Below are 26,845 nucleotides of genomic sequence, written 5' to 3'. Positions count from 1 at the left end.
ACCTCTCGGTTGTGGGCGAAACACCCTACCGATTGCACCACACGATGCCACCAATGAATACATGTAGCAGTATCCACTAAAGACCATACATGCTGAAAGACACAAGTCGAAATGTGCTAGGTAAACTTAACTTCTTGGAGCTACAACAATATCATCCTTTACTACATACATATAATCCTATATTCTTCTATATGCAAGAGAATCAATGAACATTTTAGCCAGACTCAGAATGGAACGGTTGTCTTTAATCATCATTTCGAATAAAAGATTCAAAGAAGCAAAAATCTAGTCAACATTTAGTGTATCTTTTTAGTAAACACACTGTCCAAGTCCACATTAGTGCTCATGCATGAAAATATTTTACTGGGCTTGTGATTTATCCAATATAGAAGATGCGAACATAATAAAACCGTATTGATATACATTTTGGAATAGACACTGGGAAGTGTACAAAAGGAAAATGATTTGGAGACCGTGACAGCTTCAATGCTGTATCAACTAAATATTTTAAAACAGATGGTTGCGAAAATATACAAAAAAACTCTACTCTTGGTTGCTTGCTACCAAACTGCTGACTTATATTCAGCTATACTGCATTTTAAATCATTATTCAGCCAGACGTGTAGAATGGAAAAAGGTACATGATGGAATCACTAACATACAGTATCAACATTGAATTCTAAATCTGAATGGTAATAACTGCAGCCTCTACTATTGTCATGTTATCATCAAGTCTGTACAAACAATATTGGACTATTATATCAACTCAATGGGTCAATTAAGGTAAACATAGAATTCATACTTCTTCTGATACATACATTTGTAAACTGGACTATTGCGTGAAGTGAAGCATCTGGTTTCATATGGCATAACAAAGACAACATGGACCAACATGAAGGTAAAATATCAACAATTCATGATATAATGTACATGTTCTAGTACTATTGGTAAAAGCACATTTTGTCCAGGACAGTATTTTCATACATGAAACTGCCCAAAGTGTAGGGTTTCCTTTATCTTTCACTTGAGTTTAAAAATGCTTGAAATCGCTCATTTACATATGTTTAACATAATATTACATTATATGTAAGGTTATTTTTCATTTCACTAAGTTTGCAGTACTATTTAGCTTCCTTGGAACAATATGACATTAAAATAACATTTGTATGTAAAAGCTATCAGATAAAGCCTACGATTCTATCACTCTGTATAACATGTGAAGGTAAACTTAATTGTAAGATGAACTGAAAGATGGGTTTGTGAACATAATGCACCCCATTCCACATACATTTAATTCAGTCTATGGCCCTAGGATCTTCTAGGATCTTCTAGAATCCATTGAATGAAAACTGCAAAACAAGGTTGTAATTTTAGTTGGCCCTGCAACCCTGCTTCATCAACTTTTATGTTCATAAAGCTTATATTTATTCTGCATCACTGCAACTTCAGAATTAACACAAATATTGCTCACTACAGCACCTTGGAATACATAAATGTACTTATAATAAAGGCCTGCTCTAAAACCTTACAAAAGCGTCCAGGACATAATATGAGAGGATAAAACCCCTTTATTTAAAATATCTCTTTAAAATGACCTCAACATCTTTACATGAACTGCAGATGATACGATTATAAACATCTACTTGTCTACTGAATAAAAGCGGTACTACAATAACATGTAGTTTGTACCCTACACAGTATAATGCAACACATGATTCAATTTCTCCAGAATTTATTGTACATTTGGTATATAGTAGTTACATTTAAAATTTCTATGCGCATCAAATCATGCAATATAATTACACTTCTAGTTTAGAATCCTACAGAAAATTACACTTAAAAATGACTAATTGCAGCAAAATGTATGTTCTCTTAGTGCAAACTAGAGACAACTGCTACCTAATCGTCATACTTATTTTTACAACAAATGAAAATACACTGTATACAAGAATTTTCATAATAGCCATTCTTCAGGCACTGATTTGTAACACTAAAAACATGCTTGTGGGACCATGACAAGTGTTAGACCACTTCCTGTATTACTCTTTATAATTCTTAGAATGTTACATAATTTACAGCATCAAATATCACTAGCGATAGACTACAGTGTGCATCCTAACAACGGTGTAAGATGACATCCCTTCTGTGTGGCCATCTCTAAATCTAGAGACAACAATATCATTACTATCAGCAGGCGAGAGCAACAGCTTATAACAACGCCTCAAAGGATGGAAGAGTTGGGCCCCTTGATGGAAAATATCTTCATCTGTGTGGCTGGTGACAAAAAATAAGAAAATATTATGCATCATACTTGTTGAAAATATTAGATTTTTTTATACCACAGTCATGTAATTTCAAAAATAATCACATGGTTATGACATTGTACAGGTAGGAAAACAATGTTGTTGTGACACTAACTAGATGTTTTTCTCCTGGCCAGTAATGTTTGAGACTACATTCTTGCTGCAGCAACACAATTCAGACCATGGGGAAGGCTCACGAAGCTGAGTAGTTACCGAAATGTTACCCAGGTAAATTTCCTAAGTTGTGTCACAAGAACATTATTTTGGAGTCTTCCATGTTAAGCCCCTGTCACACATAGCTGACCATGGCCTTTGACCTTAGAATGCTGACGTCACATAATTCAGTGAGTGTAAGTGTGAGGTGAGAAGTGCAGTGTAATTTGCAAGTTTTAGATGATCCCGGAACTATGACGGACTAAATATGTCAAACAAGTAAGAACTTGACTTTGGGGTATATTTAGCATAGTATAGTTAGGCTTTTCAATGTTTTCGGTACCTTTCCTTAAATTCAAGTTTTGTACCTACCATGTTTCCCAGCTTGTACCACTGCACAACATGAGGTTATGTTCGGTACCTACCATGTTTCCCAGCTTGTACCACTGCACGACATCAGCTTAGGTTCGGTACCTACCATGTTTCCCAGCTTGTACCATTGCACAACATCAGCTTAAGTTCAGTACCTACCACGTTTCCCAGCTTGTACCACTGCACAACATCAGCTTACATTCGGTACATTTGTACCTACCATGTTTCCCAGCTTGTACCATTGCACAACACCAGCTTAAGTTTGGTACCTACCATGTTTCCCAGCTTGTACCACTGCACAACATCAGCTTACATTCGGTACATTTGTACCTACCATGTTTCCCAGCTTGTACCATTGCACAACACCAGCTTAAGTTTGGTACCTACCATGTTTCCCAGCTTGTACCATTGCACAACACCAGCTTATGTTCGGTACCTACCATGTTTCCCAGCTTGTACCACTGCACCGTCTCCTGTTTCAGGTCCAGCTCCTTCAGCCTGATGTTCGTCCCCCCCAGGAAGCAGTTCTCCTTCAACGAGTCGCTGCTCCACACCGTCAGCTGCAGTGTGCGCCGCTGAACGTCCGCCAGCGGCACGTTGTACACCAGCATCTCGTTGTACGTGGGGTTCAGCGACTTCTTCGCTATCTTCGTCTTCTGCTTGGTCTGCTTGGCGGGGTCGGGTAGAAGGTAGGTCTTGACGTAGGGGTTGGGGTACTCGCCGTCCTGCGACATCAGGTCCTTGGCGTGCATGACCATGATGAACAGGCCGTTCTTCTTGTAGTGAATGGACAGTTTGACTGATCCCCCCACCTGCCCTATGGTAGGTGGACGATTGGAGGAATCTGGAGAGGAACAACATTACAAATCACATTGAATTTTGTATTGGTATTCACTTGTAATCTCCTGAGTCCAAAATAAATTCAATAAAACTAAGGAAGAAAACAGATCTTGGTAGTTAACTCCTAGCAGCTCCCTCTAGCAAGCGTGTTGAAAATTGCACTCTCGCGAGGTTTGGCGAGAATCTGGGATACTTTGAGGTACAAGCAATATGGCCGCTGTTGTTTTGCGGGGCGCTCAAATTTCTCGGTTCAATCCGAGTCCAAAAAAAAAGGTTCACGACTTTCGTTTTTTTTTTACCCGGTTCTTGCATGTTTTTTCCGGTCCAAACCGGTCCAGCCGAACCGGTATCCACCCCTAGTACTTACAGTACAAAACCGGTGATTTAATCCTAAAGGTGGTTCACTTATGTGAAACAAACAAAATAAAGCAGTGCAATGTTAATCATGACCCACCACCTATCTTGAGCATGTTAGCAGCACCTGCGTCTTTCTCGTCCCTCAGCATGGGGTGGAAGAAGGTGTAGATGAGGTCGGACTGGGACACCTGCGGAGGGGCCGACATCACCTCCTTCAGGTAGATGTTCAGGTCCACCTGTCGACGCTCCGCCACCTGGAGGTGGTACAGGAAATTATGAAAAATGAAAATGTTCTCAATCCAGTTGTGCCTTTCTGAAAAGCTAATCTCTTTAATTAAAGATGGACATTATTGAACATGTCAAGGGGTGTTACCTGTAACTGTTCCAGGTCTCTTTAGCAATGGAAAATGTGAAAATCAGAAATCTGTTTTTGATGGACAAAGTCAGAAATCTGTTTTCGATGGACATAATTCAATCACGTTATTGTGAAATGTAACTGCAAATTTGAAAGTTTTGCGGTGGTTTTATTTTTAGTTAACGTATTTACGTTTACCCTAAATTCGTGACATTGCAAATATGCATTTCCAATGTGCTGCTACTGTACTATAGAATTGTTTCAGCCATCAATTAAGTATCGCAAAATCCTCCTTTTGCCCCCTAGGCCACACTAATTTAATTTCCTGGTTAACAGATTTCTTTTTTAAATTTTAGCAACAAAATAAATCATGAAAACAGAAGGCTGGGGTGAAAACTTGCACCTGACCCTGTTCACACCCTGAAACTGTGTGCACCAAAGTACAAACTTTCCTCTGAGATTCTGTTTTCCTGTTGATTTTCCAATCTTAGACTACCATTTAAAAAAAAATTCTGTTAACCAAGAAATAAAAATGGTGTGGCTCTACCGTGAAATAAATTTGCTAATGCACTTCTCAACCAATCCCGAGGGACTAACCTGTTTGATGTTGGAGCGCCCGATAACCGTACGCGTGGGGAAGCTGGGTAGTCTGTTGTGTGGGAACGCCAACGTTAACCTCTGGTGCAGCTCGAACAGCTCGTCGTAGGTGCGGAAGGCGAAGGTGGGCTCCTCCTTGTCCTGGCGGTACACCTTGATGATGTAGACGTAATACTTCTCCCCGCTGTACCGCTTCTGGAAGCCGAACACACTCAGGGACGTGATCTTACCATCCGTCTCCATGCTGTAACACAGACAAGTACACGTACATAGTGAATTGTTAAAAAAATCAACGACCACTTAGTTCGCCTTCTTCAAGATCAATAATGACCAATCACTTCCGAACGTGATCTTGAGAGATGTACAGACACGGAACTTTACTGACATTAGTGACAAGTGATTTTATAGATATGGTCAAAAGTGCCAGGAAGCTTATAACGCCCATCATCTCTGTTCAGTGATGGCTGAAGTGCCCTGATGTATATGTACATTTATTCCTCTAACAAAGTAGTGTCCAGTATTCTGACTTTGAATATATGTCTTGAATATTATCATATGAGTGATAAGAAGATAAAGTATGGCTCAAGCAAGGAGTGGTACCATCCACAGGGCTTGAAATCCATTTTTGCAAATAGGTGCACTGGTGCACCCAACCAAGAGAATTACATGTAGGTGCACAGAAAGAAATTTGGATGCACCACATAAAATAAAGTTGAATGTCAGCAAAACATAATTACAGTTTAATTTTCTTATCATAATATAATTATAATTAAGAACTCCAATCTGTAATTCTATAACTTCCAAATTTCAGACAAGTAATGCATCAAATAAAGTGCAACAAAGGGTTATATTGCTTTTTCTGATACTGTTTACTAGTGTACTATATATTATAATAGTACCTTTACCCTATAGCCTACAAAAATATCTAGGTGCACCAGTGCACCCACAGTCAAAAATTAGGTGCACAGCTCCAATTTTGGGTGCACACAGGTGCACATGCACCCACTATTTCGAGCCCTGCATACAGTGACCTACTTTCACTGTTTCTTCATCAATGCCAAGATGAAATGAGTCAAGATGGAGAGTATGGCGGCCCTTCCGCTCCTCTACTCCTTCTTTCCATCTTAAGAAAGACGACTGTTGTCGACAAGAAAGCCACCAGCGCCCAAGACAGATGATTGGATTGGACCAGATCAGAGAAGTTCTGACATGTTGGACAGATCCCCCCACAAGTAGCTTACAGAACCAGGAGGGTGGATCAGGAAGTGGTGATTCGCCCGGGATTACAGGATCCCTGTGGATCATCACCAGGTGAGCTGGGATCATCCGTCTTATCCTCTCTCCTCACAGGTAATCAGGTAAATATTCATCACTTATGAGTTAGAGTTGGATGTAGAGAAAAGGACGGTATGGCAGAACAGAGGTGGACAGTTCGGTTTGTCTTTTTCAAATTTTTCCTTCCTTTCAGCAATATAAAAAGGAATCTGTTTCTTTGCCGAAAAGAACTTTTATCACAATTTTGATGATTTGTGGATGGAAAGATGCAAGTGGCAAGTTGGTTTGTGTGCAGCAAATCATGTCTTTTTCATGAAATAGTTTGACAATATAGAAATGGATTCATTTCTTTATCTGCAAAAGACAAGTAACCACAATAATTATTGATTCTTCACCATCTTTGAAAAACATACTTCAAACAATATAATTTTGTCCAAATCTAGCAAGCTAGCCGAAAACAGAGGGCGAGAGGGAAAACCTGAATTTGATTACAGTCTATTCCCTGAAACTGTATGTGTGTACCAAGGTACAGACTTCCTCTCAGACTCTGTTTTCATTTATTTTGATCTTCAGGTTCTGTATCATTTTCATCTATTGAAGAACCGAGAAGCTAACTTAGTGTAGCCCAATAACACATCAGATCTTCCTCATCACCCTCAGGTCTTTTCCATCCATCGCCAACCCTCTCATCTCTCAAAAGTATCTAGGTGCACCAGTGCACCCACAGTCAAAAATTAGGTGCACAGCTCCAATTTTGGGTGCACACAGGTGCACATGCACCCACTATTTCGAGCCCTGATCCACGAAAATGCCTTGTGGATTTCATAGATGAAGCGAAATGCATGCTTTGATAGTCAAATCTGTTCTTCCCTAATACAAAAAATTAACCTTCAAAATGACAATGAAACATTGAAAAATTTTTCAGACATTTTATTGCATTTTAAGAAGCTATTACGAGTCCCTCAAAACATCGCCTACAATTATTTAGGTGTCTTTATCAGACACCTGTAAACTGTAAACTTTAGGTGAGAAGCTAAACAGTGACTCGTCCCCCATACTAGTATGATTATTCATGGTTCTCACTGCATTGGCTTTGTTCACTTTCAGTCTCTCAGAAATTTCAATTCCCCCCCAAAACATCACCTATAGGCTATAGCATAATGATCTGTGTGGCTTTACCTGTAAACTTTAGGTGAGAAGATAAACAGAGACTCCCATACTAGTATGATTAGTCATGGTTCCCGCTGCATGTGTACATGGGCCTTGCCCACTTTCAATTTGTCAGACACTCTTTCAGTCCCCCCCAAAACGTCACCTATAGTACAATGATCTGTGTGGCTTTACCTGTAAACTTTTGGTGAGAAGGAGAACAGAGACTCGTCCCCCACGTTCCCAGAGAAGCGCATCTGTGCCAGGTTGTGCATGAAGAAGTTAATCTGGGTGGCCCGCGACCCCAGGCTGACCTCGATCAGCCGTGTGAAGTGTGCCGTAGCCTCGGCGTCGGACGCGCTGGGCTTCAGGGCGTTGTGGACGTACTGGATGTCTTCTGTACGAGACAGCGCTGGGATTCCTGACGACAACATCTATAGACAAAAGTGAAGCAAAAATCTAGCCATTTCTATATTGTACATTCTTCAGTCTGCACTTTTTTCTATTCTAAAACAAAAGCACTCTCAAGTCAAAAGTCAGTGAAGAATGGTAGTGAATGCTATCTGAAATGACTGGTTTTCAATACTAATCTAGTTGCTTGACTAACTATTATCTTGCGTACATGTATTTTTTTACCTGGATGTCTAACCTTCATCGTCATTAAAAAGCACTCTCGGAGACTGGTATACTGTAAATGCATTTAAGTTTGCGTGGTTTTTATTTTGCGCTAAGGCAAAAATGGGGTGTTCGTGGTGGTTTTAAGTTTTTCGGCAGCGCTATAGTCACATACTGCTACAGTATTGGAACAAAAATGTTTTCCGGTGGTTTTAACATTTTTGCAATTACAGTATCATGACTGCAACACTTGAACAGGATTCCCTTTCTTACATATTCATCAGAATATCTCAAAGTCAAAGGGTAACAAGTTGGCTGAAAACATATAGTCTCACATTCACAAAGCATCATCCTAACATCCTTTGTCGTTCACTACTTACAATTTTGCCGCTTCCAAGAAAAAAACATGATAAAGAAACACAAACTATTCTCACCAAGCCAAACAAGTTGATGAACAGGTTTGCGTTTTTCCTGATGATGTTGAAGGCTTCGCAGCACAGATCCACAAAGTCCTGGAAACGCGTACTGGGGCGGTCGCCGTCGTTGATGACATACGCCATGTCAGAGGTCAGCACGAAGGGAGCACGGTCTCTCTTGATGTTTCCAAACATCTGAGCGTTGCCCAGGAACTTGCCAAAGTCTATATGGAACATGTGGCCTGTAGGACAGAATCAGATGTTTAGGGAAATCTTCGTGTTAGCTTATCTTGTGACATGACAACTAAACAGGCAACAGAAGAATCATTTACTGTGGTGTATAGTTATACTGCCAATTTAGTGACTAAAAAAATACATTAATAGAAATTTCATGCAGCTGTCTAGATGTTGGAATCAATTTTGCCACTAAAAAATTTGTGAGTAACAGCAGTCCCTTAAGAAAAGTTTTTTTCTCACATTTTTCAATCATAGGTATAGTGATCAATATATAATATCAATTACCAGTACTGTTGTTTTGATCATGACGTTGTCATTGTGCCTGTCTCTAATGTGAGTATAAGCAGTCCCATTTATATTTTCCCCCACATTTGTCAAACATATTCTAAGTGATCAATATCTAACATCATCACTGACCAGTTGTCTTGATCATGATGTTGTCGTTGTGCCTGTCTCCGATCCCGAGAACGTAGGTGGCCACGCAGTACCCGGCACACGAGAACATGAAGTTCTCCACTGCCTTATCGTACTCCGCCTCCGTGGCGTTGTGCTTCTGTAACCAGTCCGCTAGCGGCTTGTCCTTAAACGAACCCGTCACGCCCTGCTCCGTCTGGATCTTCCGTAACGTCTCCGACTTTGGGATGATCTCAACCATTCCTGGGGTAAAACATTGGTAGCCAGGTTTAGCCATTAAAAAAGTTGACACATCTTTGTCCCAAAAATTTGCACATCTAGAGAAATGCTTGCCACATCTGGTTCAAATTACTTGGACCAGAAAGCCCACGTTCGTCTCCCGGGTAGGACACCTCTGGACAAGAGGCGCATTGAGTCATACCAAAGACTTTATAAATTGGTACATACTTCCGAAACAGTATGAAAATTAAACACACTCCACTGCCAGTGGACTAGCCCCCTGCTGCAGTGATTGCACCACAGTGTGGCACAGGGCTATGAAATGGAGATGGGCACCACCCTATACACCTTATGGTGTGGGAGGATTTTAACTATTAGTAACTAACATGTTTCCTGACAGAAGTTCTGAGTGACACGTAGGTTAAGTTATCCACCTCCTTGCTGGTAGTGACACAGGAAAAGGTGATCATGGGGAGGTCTAATCCCTCCCACAGCCACAATTACTATAAATGCAGAAATGTTCGCGGTGGTTTTATGTTTGTGGCGTTTGCGGTGAGCTTTCAGCGCAAACTTAAAACCACCGCGAACATTTTTGACCACCTATGGCTCTAGCGCTACTATTCTTTCAAACGTGAACTTAAAACCACCGCAAACACCCCATTTTCTCTTTACCGCGAAATAAAAACCACGCTAACTTAAATGCATTTACAGTATTTTAGGTTAGAATCATTGTTACAGATAATCTAAAAGTGTTACCTTACCCACCTCCTTGCCAGTGGCCATACAAGCGAAGGTGATCATATGCAGGTCCAGGTCCTCCTTCAGCCACAGTTATATTTTACATTAGAATCATTGTTACAGACATTTTAAGTCAGTGTTCCCTTACCAGCCTCTTTGCCAGTGGCCACACAAGCGAAAGTGATCATGCGCAGGTCCAGGCCCTCCCTCAGCCATAGTTTGTTCATGATGCGAATCATCTGAAGGGTCAGCATGTCCTGTCGCAGGTCATCTCCCACCTAGGTGGTTGATCAGCCAGAAAATCAATTATCAACAAGAGTCTTAGGACCCAAAATCTCCATGAAACTTTGTTTTTTATTAAACCAGTTCCCCCCATTCTATATCGCTCAATGGTATGACCCACACTGGCTGGGCAAGGGGAGAAGTGGCTATAAATAGCTACTGACCTAGATAAGAGACCAACAGATGGTGCGACCTCAAAGCCCACAATAGAGTAGATATTTCTCATTACTTATGCAAATTCAGTATGAATTTGCATAATTAGCACTTCAGTTTGTACATCTCTGTCCAACCTACCTGCATATCAAATAACATGAAAATCTGTCGCTCCTTTCTTCAGTTATTCTCCTTGGAAAATATTTACAAACACGCCATTGCAGTCCCAGTGAAACATACCAGGGGGCCCAAAATCGACCTTGACCTTTCTCCTCCCAGCACCTACCCACATACCAAATATCATTTCAATCCATCCACACGTTCTTCAGTTATGCTGATTTTAAGCGTCCGGTGACACATACATACACACACGGTGACACAAACATACACACACGCGCACACACACACAAACACACTAACTTCGCATGATTTGCACTTCAGTGTGTACATCTCTGTCCAACCTACCTGCGTACCAAATAACATGAAAATCTGTTGTTCCTCTCTTCAGTTATACCCATTTAGAACATTTTTACAAATAGGCCATTGCAGTTCCAGGGACACAAACCAGGGGGCCCAAAATCGACCTTGACCATTCTCCTCCCAGCGCATACCCACATACCAAATATCATTACAATCCATCTACACGTTCTACAGTTATGCTGACTTTAAGCATCCGACGACACCCATGCAAACGATTTACCTCCTTACTTATGCAAATTCGGTCTCATTTGCATAGTTTGCACTTTAGTGTGTACAACTTGGTGTAACCTACCTGTGTACCAAAGAACATGACGATCTGTCGATCCACTCTTCAGTTCTTCTACATTGAAGATTTTAACAAATAAGCCATTGCAGTTCCAGTCACACGTGCCAGGGGGCCCAAAATCGACCTTGACCTTCCTCCTCCTAACACCCACCCACATACCAAAAATCATTACAATCCATGTACAGGTTCTACAGTTATGGTGACTTTAAGCGTTCGGTGACACATACATACACACAAACACCAAACGCAAGCAAAACAGTATCTCCATGAAAAAGCCTTTTTTCATGGAGATAATAAAATATCTCTATCAATCAGTAAGGCCATTGGTATGTTGTAGTAACACATTACTATCAACTTAACAAAGATCTATCTAAACACAGTTTGGTATACTTAGACAGGTTCATAAAGTTTTCATTCATTCCATTAATTTCATTTTTCATTTGATTCATTCATTCATTCTTGTATAGGTGATCATCTAATACATGCTTCTGTTGTTTTGTTCCTTTTTTTCTGCTGGCATTTGTATAATTTTTGAAAGAATTTCAGCATACGTTAATATGATCCTCCTGGGTCCATTTTTTCTACTTCTAAGGACTGACAGGAACAGCATTAGGGGAAAAAAAGAACTTTATCTATAATAATTATGTACAGTACATTAAATTCTCTAGAACAAGACTTACCTTGTACATGGCCTGTATCTCCTCACCAAAGGAGTCAGCATTACTAAAGGCCAATCTCAGTGGGGTGGCGTTGGAAGTGAAATAAGAGCAAGACTGGGGGAAGGAATTAAAGAGCAGTTATTATATGATAAACGTTTTGCATTGATATTTTGTGCTTTCATTTCTATTGTTGTTTCCTACATTGACAAAATGGCTTTGCACGATAGAAAAATACAGAATAGAAAAAAGACAGTCCTGTATAAACGATATTGCCAAAGTTAAGATTACAAGCCATAGTGTTCAAACAGTGCAACATGTAGGAAAAGCGAACACAACCATGTCTTAACTTATTATTAACCTGCTAAGGCAGCCATTTGACACCATATTTGTATTGGTCAGGCACAGGGAGAGGGCCGTACGCAATCTCCCACTTAGATTTTCAATTCAATACCATCTGTCAACTGTATGAAAAGTACTTCAGGGGCTTAAACAGTACTAACTAAGAGTAAATACTGTAAAATGCATTTAAGTTCGCGTGGTTTTTATTTTGCGCTAAGTAGAAAATGGAGTGTTCGCAGTGGTTTTAATTTCGCTGCAGCGCTATAAGTCACATACTGGTACAGTATTGGACAAAAATGTTTGCTGTGGTTTTAAGTTTGTGATGAAACGATCGCCGCGAAAACAGCGAACATAAAACCACCGCGAACATTTCTGCTTTTACAGTACTAGCTCCAAGTCCCCGCACGTACCTGGAAGTTGATTCCGCTGCAGACGAGTGCAGGGTTGGTGGGCAGGCGGAAGGGCACCGCCATCTTGTTGTTGATCTTCTCCATGGCGTGCTGCAGCATAGCTTGTCGCGCCGAGTCTTTGGCAGACTTCACTTTCACAGCGACGTCGTGCAACAGTCGGATCAGCTGTACCTGTGTCATAGATAACATTAACGTTTATTAAACGCTATAGATTATATACCTGCACAATGATGCTCATAATTAACAAGGCTTGAACATTTAACAGACAAGTATTTTTGCGATTTTGAGGGAAGATACACTGGGGTTTCAGATGCATTAGAGTCATTTTTGGCTGAGACAACTTATGTTTAGATAGATTTAGTGTGTTTAGCTTTCAAAATCTGGTTCCAAATAATACTGTCAGTGAAAGAATGTGCTTAAGCAGAAGGAAGTACTGTTAGTAATTCTTGTTTCTTTCACTGTAACTTTATGTTCACTGTTTTCACAGTCACCTCTGTACCGTGAACTTCACATGTATCATCACTGTGAAAAACCTGTTGTAATCATTTATGATTCCTTCACACATCCATTCTGTAAATCACTTGCCGCCACCGGGAAGTTAAATCTATGTAAAAATGTCCATTTTCCCTACACTGTGAAACCGTGAATTATAGTATTGAGTTGCTTCTTCACCGACCTGTTTCTCGAACTCCGTGCGCAGTGCCCGCCCACAGGTGCTGAGCAGTCCGGCCAGCACCATCTGGAAGCGCTGGCCGAACTGCTGGTCCCCCACGTTGTCCTTCAGGTGCCAGTACAGCTGCTGGGCAATCCTCACACTGGCCAGCGACCGCTCCAGGAGAAACCTGGGGGAGGGCAAAGGTTCTGTTAGACTACAGGGCTCGAAATTAATTTTTGGAAATAGGTGCACTGGTGCACCCAACCAAAAGAATTAGGTGCACAGAAACAAATTTGGGTACACCACATGAAATAAAGTTGAATGTCAAAACATAATTACTAGTACAAAATGTAACGCTCTTATAATTATGATCAAGAACTTCAATCTGTAATTCTATGGCTAAATTCCAAATTTCAAATAAAGTGCAACAAAGGGTTATATTGCTTTTTCTGATACTAGTCTCACATTTCAAAAATATTCTTGATACTACAATTATAGTACCTTTATCCTACAATAATATCTAGGTGCACCAGTGCACCCTCAGTCAAAAGTTAGGTGCACAGCTCCAATTTTGGGTGCACACAGGTGCACATGCACCCACTATTTGAGCCCTAGACTATGGCAAGGATCAAAAATGATCATTACAGTGTGTGGGAATGTTTTCTCTTGAGGAGATGACAAATGATCTGTGTGAATTTTCTTTTTACAGATAGTGCAAATTTTTCTTCAGTTACTGACATATTTGGATTCATCATGGGTGAAATATGTTTTCAAATCAACATCATCTACAGACTTCTTAAAAATAAGGTAGTTCCATTTGTCACTTTTTCTTTCTTTCTGACTTTCCTGAGCAAATCTGTCCCATGTAGATGATAAAAAAATACATAAGTGAAAGGACTGATCACAAATAGCCAAAGAGAACGACATTGTTTCATTTCCTTCTTGAACTTGAAGTGTTCATGGTAAATTTGCTCAATAGACTAAACTGTTATACAACATGTATAGCAATAAACAAGAACATGGAATTCAATGCAGAGGCTAAGAGGGAATTTCAAATAGAGCCCCACCTGGCCAGTGCGCTGTCATGGTAACATTCGTAGCGCAGGGCCTGCACCAGCTGTGGTAGGAAGTCGTACAGCTCATCATCAGGCAGGTGCTGCATCCAGCTGATCGCAGTCGCTCGCACCTGCAACAAGGAAACATTGTCATGAACAAGGAATGATACACAATGTGCAAGGATTCGCACAACAAATAAATATAAGTCAGATCAGTTTACAAGGTTATCTTTTATTCAAAAGCCTCAGTCAGTTCAAATAAAAGCCAATGTAGTGTCCCCTAAAGACAACTTCTTCTAACAATGGTCTTTCCTTTTCTTCCAAGTTTGAAATGGGAGTGGTTAAAGGAAGCACATCTTCATATCTCATCCCCTATAAATTACATAACATTGTACTATCTTCTTTGATATACATGTGTACAATGTAGAAGTAAATCCTCTTGCATCTCCTTATATCACTTCTATTTGGGAAAAAAATCACTACTCCTATATCCTATCAAATTCTTAAAACAGTATGACCTTCAGCACAACAGACCTCCTTGTCAGCAAAGTTGATGTAGGAGTTCCAGAGCGCTGACGGGCACAAGGGGGTTGTGCACCAGGGAGTCTCAGAAACAATCTTTTAAGACATGTTTTAACAAAAACCTTTCTATTTCAACTGGCAGGTGCAATGGCCTAGTGGGTAGAGTGTTCGCCTTGCATGCCCAGCCGGGTCATACCAAAGACTAAAAAAATGGTACATACTGCTTTCTCTGCTTAGCACTCAGCATTTGGGAAAGGGTATGGAAGTTAAACACACTTCACTACCAGTGGACTAGTCCCCTACTGTAGTGACTTGCACAAAAGTTGTGTGGCCCAGGGCTACAGAAATGGAGATGGGCGCCGCCTTATGCACCTTCACTGCCGGGAGTACTTTTAACTTTTAATTTCAACTGGACAAGAAAATCTCTTAAAGACCCATTTGTCCACATTTGAGGAAAACCCATAGTACCTCCTTGTCAGCGAAGTGTGGATGTAGAAGTTCCAGAGCGCTGACGGGTGTGAGGGGGCTCCAGTTGTGCACCAGGGAGTTTTAGAAATATGTCTTATCACTTTTTACTTCAACTGGACAAAGCAGTCGAACCGCAGGTCACCCTAGAACGCGTTATTCTCTAAGATAGCGTATTTGCCGCGTCTGGATTTGACCCCGTTGCATGGGTGTAAACAAGAGCCTGTCGTGCAGCAAAAATACCTCAGACCTATATAATGTATATACTTTTTCAAATCTACGGGATTTGCCCAGTACAGCAATTCAGATGATTTGCGCATCAGCGAGCGCTGTGGCGTTATAAACATGAGCAATTTTTGGTCACTTTATTTGTGCTCGTCTTTTTTACAGCTCACCTAGATCCAATTAGCTATTTCCACAGCATGATAGTCCATATCTTCAGCTTTAAATTGATACCAAAGTTCCTTGGTTAATTTTAGGAGCAACGGGTTTGCCCCCGAAAAAACGAACATCATGTCAGTTTTATGGCGTCCTTTTTCTGAATGAGAAATTGAACACAGTGTCCTTTCACTTTGATTTGCAAAACGTACACATTATGTACTAATATTGGCATACGTGCACAAGAATCCCACTTTTTCTGGCTTCTGAATAATGTCAATCTTTTTCAGAAAATGTATCTGCAACTGCAAGAATTAGACGTTAGTCTTTTCTAAATTTCTCCACACACCGACTGATAGTTGCAACACTACGCCTGACCTCGCCTGACCCCACGGCTCAAAAAATCGAACGTACCGTCTTGGTTCCATCGGTCGAACGCTGGAGTTTGAAACTATTGACTTCAAATTTGACAATTTTTACTAAGTCGCTACCTAGTACTAAAACCCTCTGTCTGTGAGTATTTGACTATTATCATGTAGCTTCTTCTATTGCATGTGGTAGCCGTGCTCATGCAGCTTCTAAAACCAAAACATAAGTTTTATGACACCTTGTGAAATGTATCAAAATGTAACCAAAACGCAGGATAGTGTGTATCGGTAGATACGCCCAGGCTCGAATTTTACCACCATGATTTGCATGTGGTCGCAGTTTTTTTGGGGGCAAACCCGTTGCTCCTCAAATTAACCAAGGTATTTTGGTATCTATTTAAGGGTGAAGAAATGGACTATCGCACTATGTGATTAGCTAGTTGGATCTAGGTGAACTGTAAAGAAGATGAGCACAGATAAATTGACCAAGAATTGCTAATGTTTCGAAAGCCACAGCGGCCGATGTCATTTTGCAATACACGAAATATCTACATAGCTGCACTGGGCAAGTCCTACAGATATGAAAAAGTATAAACATTATGTAGGTCTGAGGTCTTTTTCTTGCACCACAGGTAGTTGTTTACACCCATGCAACAGGGTCCAACCCAGGTCCGGCCGTGACCCGGCGAACGCCGTCTTAGAGAAGGCTGCGCAGAACGGATGCGCATAGAGCTCTGCGGTTCGACTGAAAGGGCCCCTTTAACCAACATTTGAGAAGAACCCCCAGTAGTACTGTACCTCCTTGTCAGCGAAGTGTGGATGTAGTAGTTCCAGAGCGCTGACGGGCGTGAGGGGGCTCCAGTTGTGCACCAGGGAGTAGATGTCGGCCAGCGAGGCCCAGTCCCAGCTGGGGGCGTGCTTCAACACGCGCGGGAGGGCGGCAGGGACCGTGTGACAGTAATGTCGCTTCTCCCATAACATCTCCTCCTCTTCCTCTGATAACCTACAGGGGAAATATTACAGGTTAAGGGTTAATTAGATAATCTACATATGGCACAAGGCATCTATATAGTATAACAAAGAAAGACAAATTTAAGATAAACTGGAAAGGGTACAGAACTAAGCTGCAACAGTCTGTAAGAAACACTATGGCAGGGCTGCTAGTGTCACCAAAATGAAAACAGATCTGCAGTGGATGTCACTTGGTGACAGACAGAAGAAAAATTTTCAGACTATGAATGATGCACAAAATGACTTGTACAGTCTAATGCCAGCTCAGTACATTTATCAAAGATTGAAAAAGAAAGTTCCACAAACTGAAAATTCTCTATGAGTAAACATACTGTCATGAATAGCATCAGGACACTCATTCACATGTTTCCATATTTCATCTCAGACAGACAGTTTGCTCTTATGTATATGTATAAGCTCCCCTACCCATGTGCAAGCACGTACAACCCCTAGATGATGGGAAAGAGAAGATGTTAAACTGGATAGTGACTGAGTGAGAGTGAGTGCAGTACAATGTACTACATACTTGCTGATGGAAGCCTTGGCGACGATCTCCTGTATCTGTTCCCTGGTGGAGTCATCCAGGACGCTGAAGCTATACTGTCTGCCCTCGTAGTGAGGCTCTGGTGGGGGGAATATCACGTCTCCGCCATGGGTGGGGAACTCAACCTATAAAAAGCCAAACAATAGAAGAGAGAGCCTAAAATGTCTATTTTCATCTATTTTGAGGAACTTTAATTCTTTAGTGGGAAAGGAAATCAGCTTTTTGCACTGTTTTAAGTTTGCAGTTGAAACAATTCCATAACACAGTTACTGTACTAGTAGTACAATGGAAACATACATTTGCAGTGCCACTATTTCACCGTAGTGAGGTCACTGTGAAAACGAAACAACCATAAGCATTTCAAGCTTTACAGTGCTGTTATTCTGAATAAACAAACAAACAAACAAAAAAACAAACAAATTCTGAAAGCTAATGTAGCTATAATGTATAACCTGTAGTATGATGGAGTCAGGCTGCAACAAGTTAGAAGAGCAGGTCCCAATCGGGTTGACCTTTGACTCTGGCCACAGCCCTAACAAGTGTGGCCCATGCAGCATGTGCCCCCTGTAGTTGAAGAGCGGTATTGCAGCCCACCCCAGCACAGTGACACCGTAGGGCCTGTTACTGTCTGCTCCACTGTTCACCCCGTACAGGGCGACGCACAGTCGGGCTTCACGCGGCAGCAGGCACAAGGGAAGGGAAAACTCCACCCTGTTGGAAGTACATTATAAGAGATTCGTTGCTGTTTAACCGTTTGTCTACATACTTGACACAAACATATAACACGTTATAAGAAACTTGTTATAAACACATGTAGCACACGTAACACATCAGTAACTGGTGTATTCAATTCAATCCTTTAAAAAGGCAATATTGTGCAGTTAAAAGCAAGGATACTTTGGGGACTACCATACATGTATATTCCAATTTGTCAAAAGTCTTATAAACACTCATGCTGGATTTTGACTTAATCTGATTCTGAATGCAAACTTTTCACAAAATTTAATAAATTGTTCCTAACGCCAAGGCCTATCAATAGGAACAAAATGAACTCATTCACAACTTTCTGTGAGAATGAATAACATAGAACGTTGTTTTTTAGCATATTATAACATAGATTGTTGTTTCTTAGCATATTATAACGTAGAACGCCATTTCTAAGATAACGTGTCCGTACGAGAACATGATCTACCGTTCGGCGTTAGAGCGTCGACGTTGACCGATTGCCTTCTCACATTTGTAAGAAACAGTTGAGCTTGAGGATTCACAGCACGCAGTTGTGTTTTCCATCCTGATCTTAAACCAACAAAACCTAAGATTAAAGATTCCGCTCACCACTCGTCCCACACCAGTCGCGGGAAGAAGCCGTTCTCCATGGGCCGTATGTTGGTCTGTTTGGTGTCGCACATCCTGTGCCCGCCGTGGAACACTCCGCTGGACACGCGGAACTTCTCAAACAGCTGGTTGGAGTTGATGGGCAGGCGGTGCGCCGACACCAAACGGACCCTCACGTTGGACGACACGCCGGTCACATCCACAACACCTAGGGGAGAAGGGGGCGCCTTCTTAGCGAGGGTTTCCCGCGCACTCGGGGGGAAGAGGTCAAGGATACAGGCTGTGGGGAGGCACAGAAGAAAAGAGGGAGAGAAGAAAGAAAGAAGAAAAGAAGAAGAGGGTTAAAACTAAAGAGAGTCGTGACAAGATGGAGAGGTAGATTTACCAAGTTGTGAGCAAAAGACAGAAAGTTACAGGGATTCCATGAGTCAAGATAAACAACAGCAACAGTGAGTGTCATTGCATAGGCTACCAGAACCAGGATATCCTTTAGTGTTCAAGATCATGCAGGACAAAATGGAGCATACAGTGTAATGTATGTTCATGTACTGATTCTATATGTAGGCTTGTAACTACATTTGTACTACATTTTATTGACAGTTATTGCCAGGTTGCATGGAAATTGTTTGTGGGACAAAAACTTTAACCATTAATTACACAATATGATGTCATTTTAGATAAATAAATAGACTGTTTGTGCCATCACAAGCAAACATGAATTTTAGTCCACCTGAAAAGTGACGACAGAAAAACAATCTAATCCGCATCCCACTACCTGCTGTTGGTGTTCCCTGGGGGTTTGTTGTGAAGTCGGTGTCAAACGCGCTGCTGTACATGTCCACCAGCGCCAAGATGGCCGCCGTGACCTCCTCAAGGGCGAGGTTCACCTCCCCCTGCCGCTGTTCCTTACTCAGGTTGGCACTGGGAGCATAAGAGTTTAAATTCAGTGCTCAAGTCACTTCACTTTAACATAATACCAGCACATGACATTTTGCTATGTATAGATACTGGTTTTGAAAGCATCGCATAAACATTTAATTCAATATTCAAATCATAATAAAACAAACAAACTTTCTATGCTTGATGTCAGTTCACTGCAGTACTAGTATGTTGTTTGTATTATGTACATCATCTATGAGTGATATCAGTATGGACAACCATGCTCAAGTTAAGCTGAACTTAAAGTCTTCCCTACCCATTACAAATAATGCTGATTCAAACTATTTCTTAAACCAAATTAGAAGTTGCCTACAACTAACACTTGTTTGTACAATAATAAGAGCTGATTAGTATTGCCTTATAGAGACAAACCCATGCAAACTGTGGGTTGTTAACCTTACATGTTGTTCACCATAGATGCCCTGCTGATCTCGCTGGCCATGAGTCCGTCGGGCCCTGCGATGCTGTGCTGCGTCGGCGCCGGTACCGCCCGTTTGAGTCGCGCCACGGCCTTGCTGACCTCCACCGTCTCCAGACTGGCCAGAGTCGCACACAGAGCCTTGATGGCCTGGGCAACCCCGTTAGACTTACAGCTCTCCCAGTCCTGGGCAAAGTGTAGCGAATATTCTCCAGTCAGTGGTACAAATTAGGTAACTGCACTCAGTATACTACATCGATCATCCTCCTAAAGTGTCACTGAAATTTCTTCTATCATTCAGGTAAAAACGTGGTTTTATTTGAAAACATCGATGTAATTTTTACATCAACTGTGTATTTTGCTTTCCGGTGGCCCAAATTAGCAATGGTTCACTGTGACTTCCAATTAAGGTATCTTGTACCTTGTATCTTGTGTGTCACAGAAAGGACTCACCCATTAGCTACATGACTAGGAGTCCTTTCTGTGATGCCATGATTTGTTTTACAATTGATTCAATTATGATTACATAAAAGTTTTCAGGAAAAAACAACTTTTTTATATGAATGATAAAGGAAATTTCATTTCACTGGCATCTGGACCAGTGTTCTCGCCAGGCCTTTCAGCATAGGGGCCCCCCCGATGCTGTGATCTGGACCCCCGATGCTGTGATCTGGACCCCGATGCTGTGTTTCAATGAGCATAGGGGTGTTTGTTTCTGGGAAGAACCTTCATAAATCTTATAAAAAGTTCTAATTTGGCTTTAGAATGAGTCTGTGACAGAGGAAAAACTTAAATTTATCCCTCAAAATGCAGTAAATAGTGTTTTATTGGGTTATGAATTTCAAAATTTTGTGCGGGAAGATGCCAGACTCCCAACCGTTATCATGTCTTTGGCACTCCGCGAGTGACTTGCGCCGTGCAAAGTTGGCCTTCCGTACATGACCCCTACGCTGTGAAAAAATCCTGGTGAGAACATTGTGGACAATAGCTGTACAGCACTGCCACCTTGCAGCATACATTGGAACTGCAACATAAGCTCTACAATTCCATTGCCAAGATAAACTCTCTCTTGTTATGCTACAAATACATTGTGCCATCTACACGTTTGCTATTCTGTACCTGCAAGTAGGTAGAAGGGGTGAAAAAAGCCTGATCTCTTCTTGTTACTTGACTTACCAAAGATGCGTGGGACTTCAGTTTGTCTGCCTCATTGTAGAAGGCATCCACAAGAACACCTAAGCCCCGTCTGGGAAACAGGAGATGACAAATATTACAAATTTTGGCAAAAGCAATCAAAACAGACAATAACAAATTAAAGTAAACACACAATACTTAGTGTGCATAAAGCAGGGCTCAAGCTTTGGATTTTTGTCCATCCCAGTTGGTCTGGGAGCCCAAAATCATGTTGATTTTCTTTTTTAATCTTGTCATATTAAGGTTAAAAAATGCCCATTTACCAACTTCATTCATGTCATGAAAGCAAGTTTTTTAGACAGAACGGGTGAAATCTTTGTCCATCCCAACAAGTGAATTCCTATCTTGGGATAGAGGGATGGGTCCTGGAGACAACCCTGGTATATAGTTATCCAGCAAGGATCTACCCAGTACACAAAAAGCATTTCTCCCCAAAACAATCGTGTGGCTCTCACTTTGAAACCGCTGTCCTGACAGGATTGTCGATGAAGTGATTCAGGTTGCTGGTCTTCGTGTCCTTGGCATCGTCTTCCGCCTGCAAACAAGATCACACTAGTTTTTACATTTTGCAACAAGGAACATGGCCTGTTGGTTATGAATTTTTTTCCAAATTGTGAAATATTGTGTTGATAATACTGTTGCACAGTTTGTCTGTTTCCCAGTGATGATATAAGAAGGTGACTTACTGTTCTTGCCAGTCGGTGAGGGATAGCATCTCGAGGGTACAGCACCAGCGCAACATCAAGGTCAAACTTCTCACAGTCCTGCACATACTCATAGTCTCCCAAGGTCGTGTCACTATAGGGGGGAGGGGGGCACTTCAATGTGAGTCAAGTTCTCAGCATTATGAACACACTTCAATAAAATCATGACTTGTATAATACATTGTGTATCAATATGTAAGTTTGTAGTCTCGATGACGCTATGTTAAAATCTGCATTTTTGCGCTAAGTTTTGTGATATATCATTCACCTGTTTTATTTACTTAACACAGTTCTTTCCAAAAGATTGATTTTGGCTTTTTTTAGGACCATTCGCTTTTGTGTCATTATTTTATACCAACGAAAATAAGTGCAGCAATGAAAACTATGAATGCTTACTTGGCGAGAAACTCCTCCCTCCCGCACACCTTCAGAGCGAAGTCGTCCACGGACACGTCGGTGTCATCGTCCAGCAGGGACACCACCGCCTGGCTCACCAGGTGACTCACAGATGTCTCAACTGTCAATAAAAAAATCAGATCTATCAGCTACATGTATCTTATTCCTTCACCCCTTGCTGTCTGTTACTCTACTGTTTTTTGTCCATTGCCATTATATTACTCTTAGCCTTTACTGCTCTGAGGCTCCAGTACATGTAGGGCAAGCACTGAATTGTAATGTAAAGCACATCAAGTCCAACAAGTATACAAAGACCTTCCAAAGGAAAGTATTTTAAATAGAAAAGCAAATGGATGTACATGTAGGTAAGTCATTGAATGCTGGACGATCATTGAGATTATAAGTTTTACTTTTCCATTCCCGACCTACCATCACATGTGAAGGTGACCGGTTCAGAGTTCTGCTGCAGGGTGTGGATGATGACCTTTAGTGTGCTGTCCTCCCTGCAGTGTTGGTACCGCAGGATGGGGCTCACTAGGTGGCCTGGGTTGGTGGTGGCGTGATCATACTTGTACTCCATCCGTAACCTATGAGAAAAAAACATATCATGATCGATGCACTAAGTGTTGACAAACAGAAATACTCATGTCTATCTGCTAACAAAAAAATCAGAATAAACAGTTTTTGTATTTTTGACCTGTATGTCTACATGACATTTTAGACATCTGACATCTAAGTTTTTTACAGCAAAAGAATTTGTTTTTCTCTCAATAAATAGCTTCATGTACATCAATATGATTGTAAGGTACATATGTCCCGTTGGTAATGAATTTTTTCCAAATTGTGAAATATTGTGTTGATAATACTGTTGCACAGATTATCTGTTTCCCAGTGAGCCCGAGACTTCATATGTGGCACCTAGCAAGTTATACAATTCATAAAAAATTCAGAAACTTACCTGGAAACAACTTGTGCAAATATAGAAGCCTCCTCGTCTCTCTCCTGAGCCAGATCAAACAGCCCATCTCCAAAAAACACTCTATTAGCCTGGAAAAGACAACACCTTTAGCTTTGCTTTATAAAATACAAATTATGTAACAAAATGCTTTTAAAGTTAGGACTAGCTTCCAATAGACAAGATTGAAAAACAATTGTCAATTTTGCTGTGTCAACACTGTATTAACCTGGAAAAGAACAAGATGTATTAGTAGCTTTTCTTTTCAAATTTTGCAACAAAGTACTTTTAGTTTTTAAAGTCAAGCCAAGCTTTCAATGGACCGGTCAAATGGTTGCAATTGTCATTTTCACGGCATGAGAACTGTAGCTGTACATGTACATACAGTTAAGAACAAAATCATTCAATCATACCCTTGTCAAGCCAATCACCATGGATACCAATAATTTTGTTGTTAACCGTAAATGGACTTCACCTGTGTTTGTGCTGCAGCGGAGTGGTATGTTGTCGCTGGTCTCTTCCCTTCTTTTGCGCTCACGACAGGAGATTTTCTCGCTGGAACCGTCATGCAGCCGTCTGCCGAGTCCTGCCGTGCAAACGTCTGTGGCTTACGAGCGGGCACGGTCATCGAGCCGTCACCAGGCGCCGCCATAGTTCTCTTTTTAGCCGTCTTAGGGGGGAGGGGCGGAGGTTTCACTGCGGCCGCGTCGCCACTACTGACGTTATAGAGCTCCCCCGTAGAGTGACTAAGTCCTGTGGTACTAACTGCCAACAGGTTTGAATTCGGCACCCCGGGTTTGGACAATTCTCCCATACTGCCAGTCCTGCCAGTCTCTGCTAACTTCCCGCCGGGGGCCTTGTCCTTGTCTAACAGGTTGACTCCTGGCGCTACACTCTCCTTCATGGTTAGTTTTTCTAGAAAATCCAAGTCAAAGGCAGACAGGCCCGAATTGGGGTCTGCGCCGGCAGCGGCAGCGGAACCTGCTGCGCTTCCGGTCACACTTATGGCGGGGTTACGTAGGTCTGTGAACAGCAGTTCGTCCGTCAGACTGGCGAAGTTGGCGTTCATGCTTGTGCGTTCCCCGGAAGAAGACGAAGATAGCGACTGCGGTCGGCTGGAATTCGCGGCGCCAATAGACATGTGGGTGGAGAAACTGGACATATCCGGCTGCCCCCACAATGTGCTGTCCCCAAAGGATGGGTTGCTGACAAACAGAGCACTGTTGTGAGGTACAGGACTGTGGGGTGGTAACTGTGGCATTGGGGCTGCAGTATTTGTGTCAAAGGACAGAGGGCGCCCATTCCAAGTGCTGCTGCCAGCACTGAAAGGGTTCGTGTTGTTGGTAGCACCGAAAGGGATCATAGCCGAGCCAGCAACAGAACCGGTTGAAGACAGAACTCCATTTGATTGAAAATCCCCAACAGAAAAGGTCGCCGGCCTTTGGGATTGGATCCCACCAGATGTCAAAGGTCGTGAGCCCAGCGCGTTTGCTCCGGTTGCCATGGGAGGGGCGCTGAGCCGGGCGGACTTCAGAACGTCCTGAAGACTGTTGGAGGAGAAGGAGATCAGATCCCCCTCACTGACTGCTGAGGAGCTGGCAGCACTGCCACCGCCACCTGGACAAACATTGGGGACATGTCAAGTCAAACATTCAACTCTGCTAGTAGGGGCTGTGTCATTAGTTTTGTACTTTAGAGGGAGAGGTGGGCTGGTACATTACGTTTCTACTCTCATTCAATTCAACAATACCCAACTAAGAAACTGTACATGTATTGTAATATCTATGGCTTAGAACCAATTTTATTTGAGATACATCAAAACCAAAATCATTTTTTTCATCTAGAAAAGAATCTGCTTTTATTCAACCCCATACAGGTTTTCCCAAATTTGAAAAGGACAGGACGTCATGAAAGTCAATGCAATTGCTTCAATACTACAATGGCATAAATGAAATGACAAACTCCAATGAATTGTGACCACAGCTTTTTACATGTATTATAATTACAATAATACGGTGGCTACAAATCTAGCAACCTAAACTATAATAGTATAAACCTCTTACATGTCTGAATGGTTCCCATAGAGGAGGGTCTGGGCAGGGGCCGTGGGACTGGCTCTGGTGCAAGAGTAGGACGACTGGTCGAACTGTTTGCCGCCCCTGACCCAACAGATCTGCCATCTTGCTTTACCGCTGGCGTAGACCTTGCTGTACCAGATGATAGACTGGCGTGCCTCGGAGTCGCACTCGGTACATTCACGGACTGCTGACTGCTAGCTAATGGCCATGTTGTTTGGCGCTGTCTTTGGAACTGTTCCAGAGCAGCTGCCTCTTCCCGAAGAGCTGCCTGCAGCTCATCCTCAGAAATGGTAGCCATCTCCCTCTCACTATACTACTCACACACTGAACAGAACCTAGCTAGAGCTTTAGCCTTTGGATCTGGTGACCTCTCAGCTATGTGTGTTGTTCTGCCATTCATGAGAACAAACATTTGTCAACCTGCAAGGAGATAAAACAATCGTGCTATCAACAACAGACTGCCAATTCACTTCACAAAGGCATGGACCAAGAACGGAAAAGAGGACGTTTAAACAAAATCAAAAAAAGCAGAATTTTTTCAGACTTTTTTGGTTTAAACTTATTAAAGTAGCTAGTCATTCATCATCTTTCCACATCAACCTTCTTTCATAAAGAGGATTCTTTCAAACTGTAACTTTTTGCATTTTTGTAACCAACCTCCCACATACTCCTTCCTTGTATGTTTGTGGTTCAACAAGTGTGTCAGACATTCTTTGGATGTTGTTTGAACAAATACAAACATACTGACTGACTGAGGGAATAAATGGGTCAAAGTCCCTACGTGAATGGAAAGGGCCCAATCTAAAGCACAAACGATCGAGGAACAATATGATATTAAAAAAGAAATATTTATTAAATAACCCCTGATAACAATATGTGTCTCAGATGAATTGCATAACTATAATTTTATAATCAGATACTAGTATTAAACTTCAAGAAAAGAAAAGAAACAAAACAGCATGGTTAACATTCCTGTAAACCATAGGACATCCCCATGAAGTATTCTGGAGATACATGTACATGTAACCAAGGAGGTTTAAAATCAAATTAAACCTCCTTGATCAAGTTGATGCTGTGATATGGATGAAAGACCAGCCAAAAATGTTTATATGCACTACATGTAAAGCATCAATTGAATTACATGTAACACATCAAGATATTTACATGTACCAACATAGT

At 41.6% G+C, this 26,845-nt stretch overlaps 1 protein-coding gene across 1 annotated transcript; it reads right to left on the bottom strand.

Moving 5' to 3' along the window:
- Positions 1-224: 224 nt before the first annotated feature.
- Positions 225-25,202, bottom strand: LOC136431214 (phosphatidylinositol 4-phosphate 3-kinase C2 domain-containing subunit beta-like). The gene is made up of 25 exons (XM_066422524.1): positions 24,064-25,202; positions 23,592-23,680; positions 23,063-23,220; positions 22,634-22,754; positions 22,220-22,331; positions 21,989-22,068; positions 21,516-21,585; positions 20,323-20,525; positions 19,758-19,903; positions 18,983-19,262; positions 18,100-18,358; positions 17,630-17,772; positions 16,891-17,095; positions 14,372-14,490; positions 13,326-13,491; positions 12,650-12,820; positions 11,922-12,014; positions 10,189-10,318; positions 9,087-9,326; positions 8,451-8,674; positions 7,597-7,835; positions 4,978-5,221; positions 4,123-4,279; positions 3,269-3,672; positions 225-2,274 (listed from the first exon to the last, which is right to left on the bottom strand). The coding sequence occupies exons 1-25, from the start codon at positions 25,090-25,092 to the stop codon at positions 2,263-2,265; spliced, it is 5,094 nt and encodes a 1,697-aa protein (XP_066278621.1). The 5' UTR covers positions 25,093-25,202; the 3' UTR covers positions 225-2,262.
- Between the last annotated feature and the right edge of the window lie 1,643 nt (positions 25,203-26,845).

The sequence above is a fragment of the Branchiostoma lanceolatum genome, chromosome 3 (assembly GCF_035083965.1).
Source record: "Branchiostoma lanceolatum isolate klBraLanc5 chromosome 3, klBraLanc5.hap2, whole genome shotgun sequence".
Lineage (NCBI taxonomy): Eukaryota > Metazoa > Chordata > Leptocardii > Amphioxiformes > Branchiostomatidae > Branchiostoma > Branchiostoma lanceolatum.
This window is presented reverse-complemented; position numbering and strand designations above follow the sequence as displayed.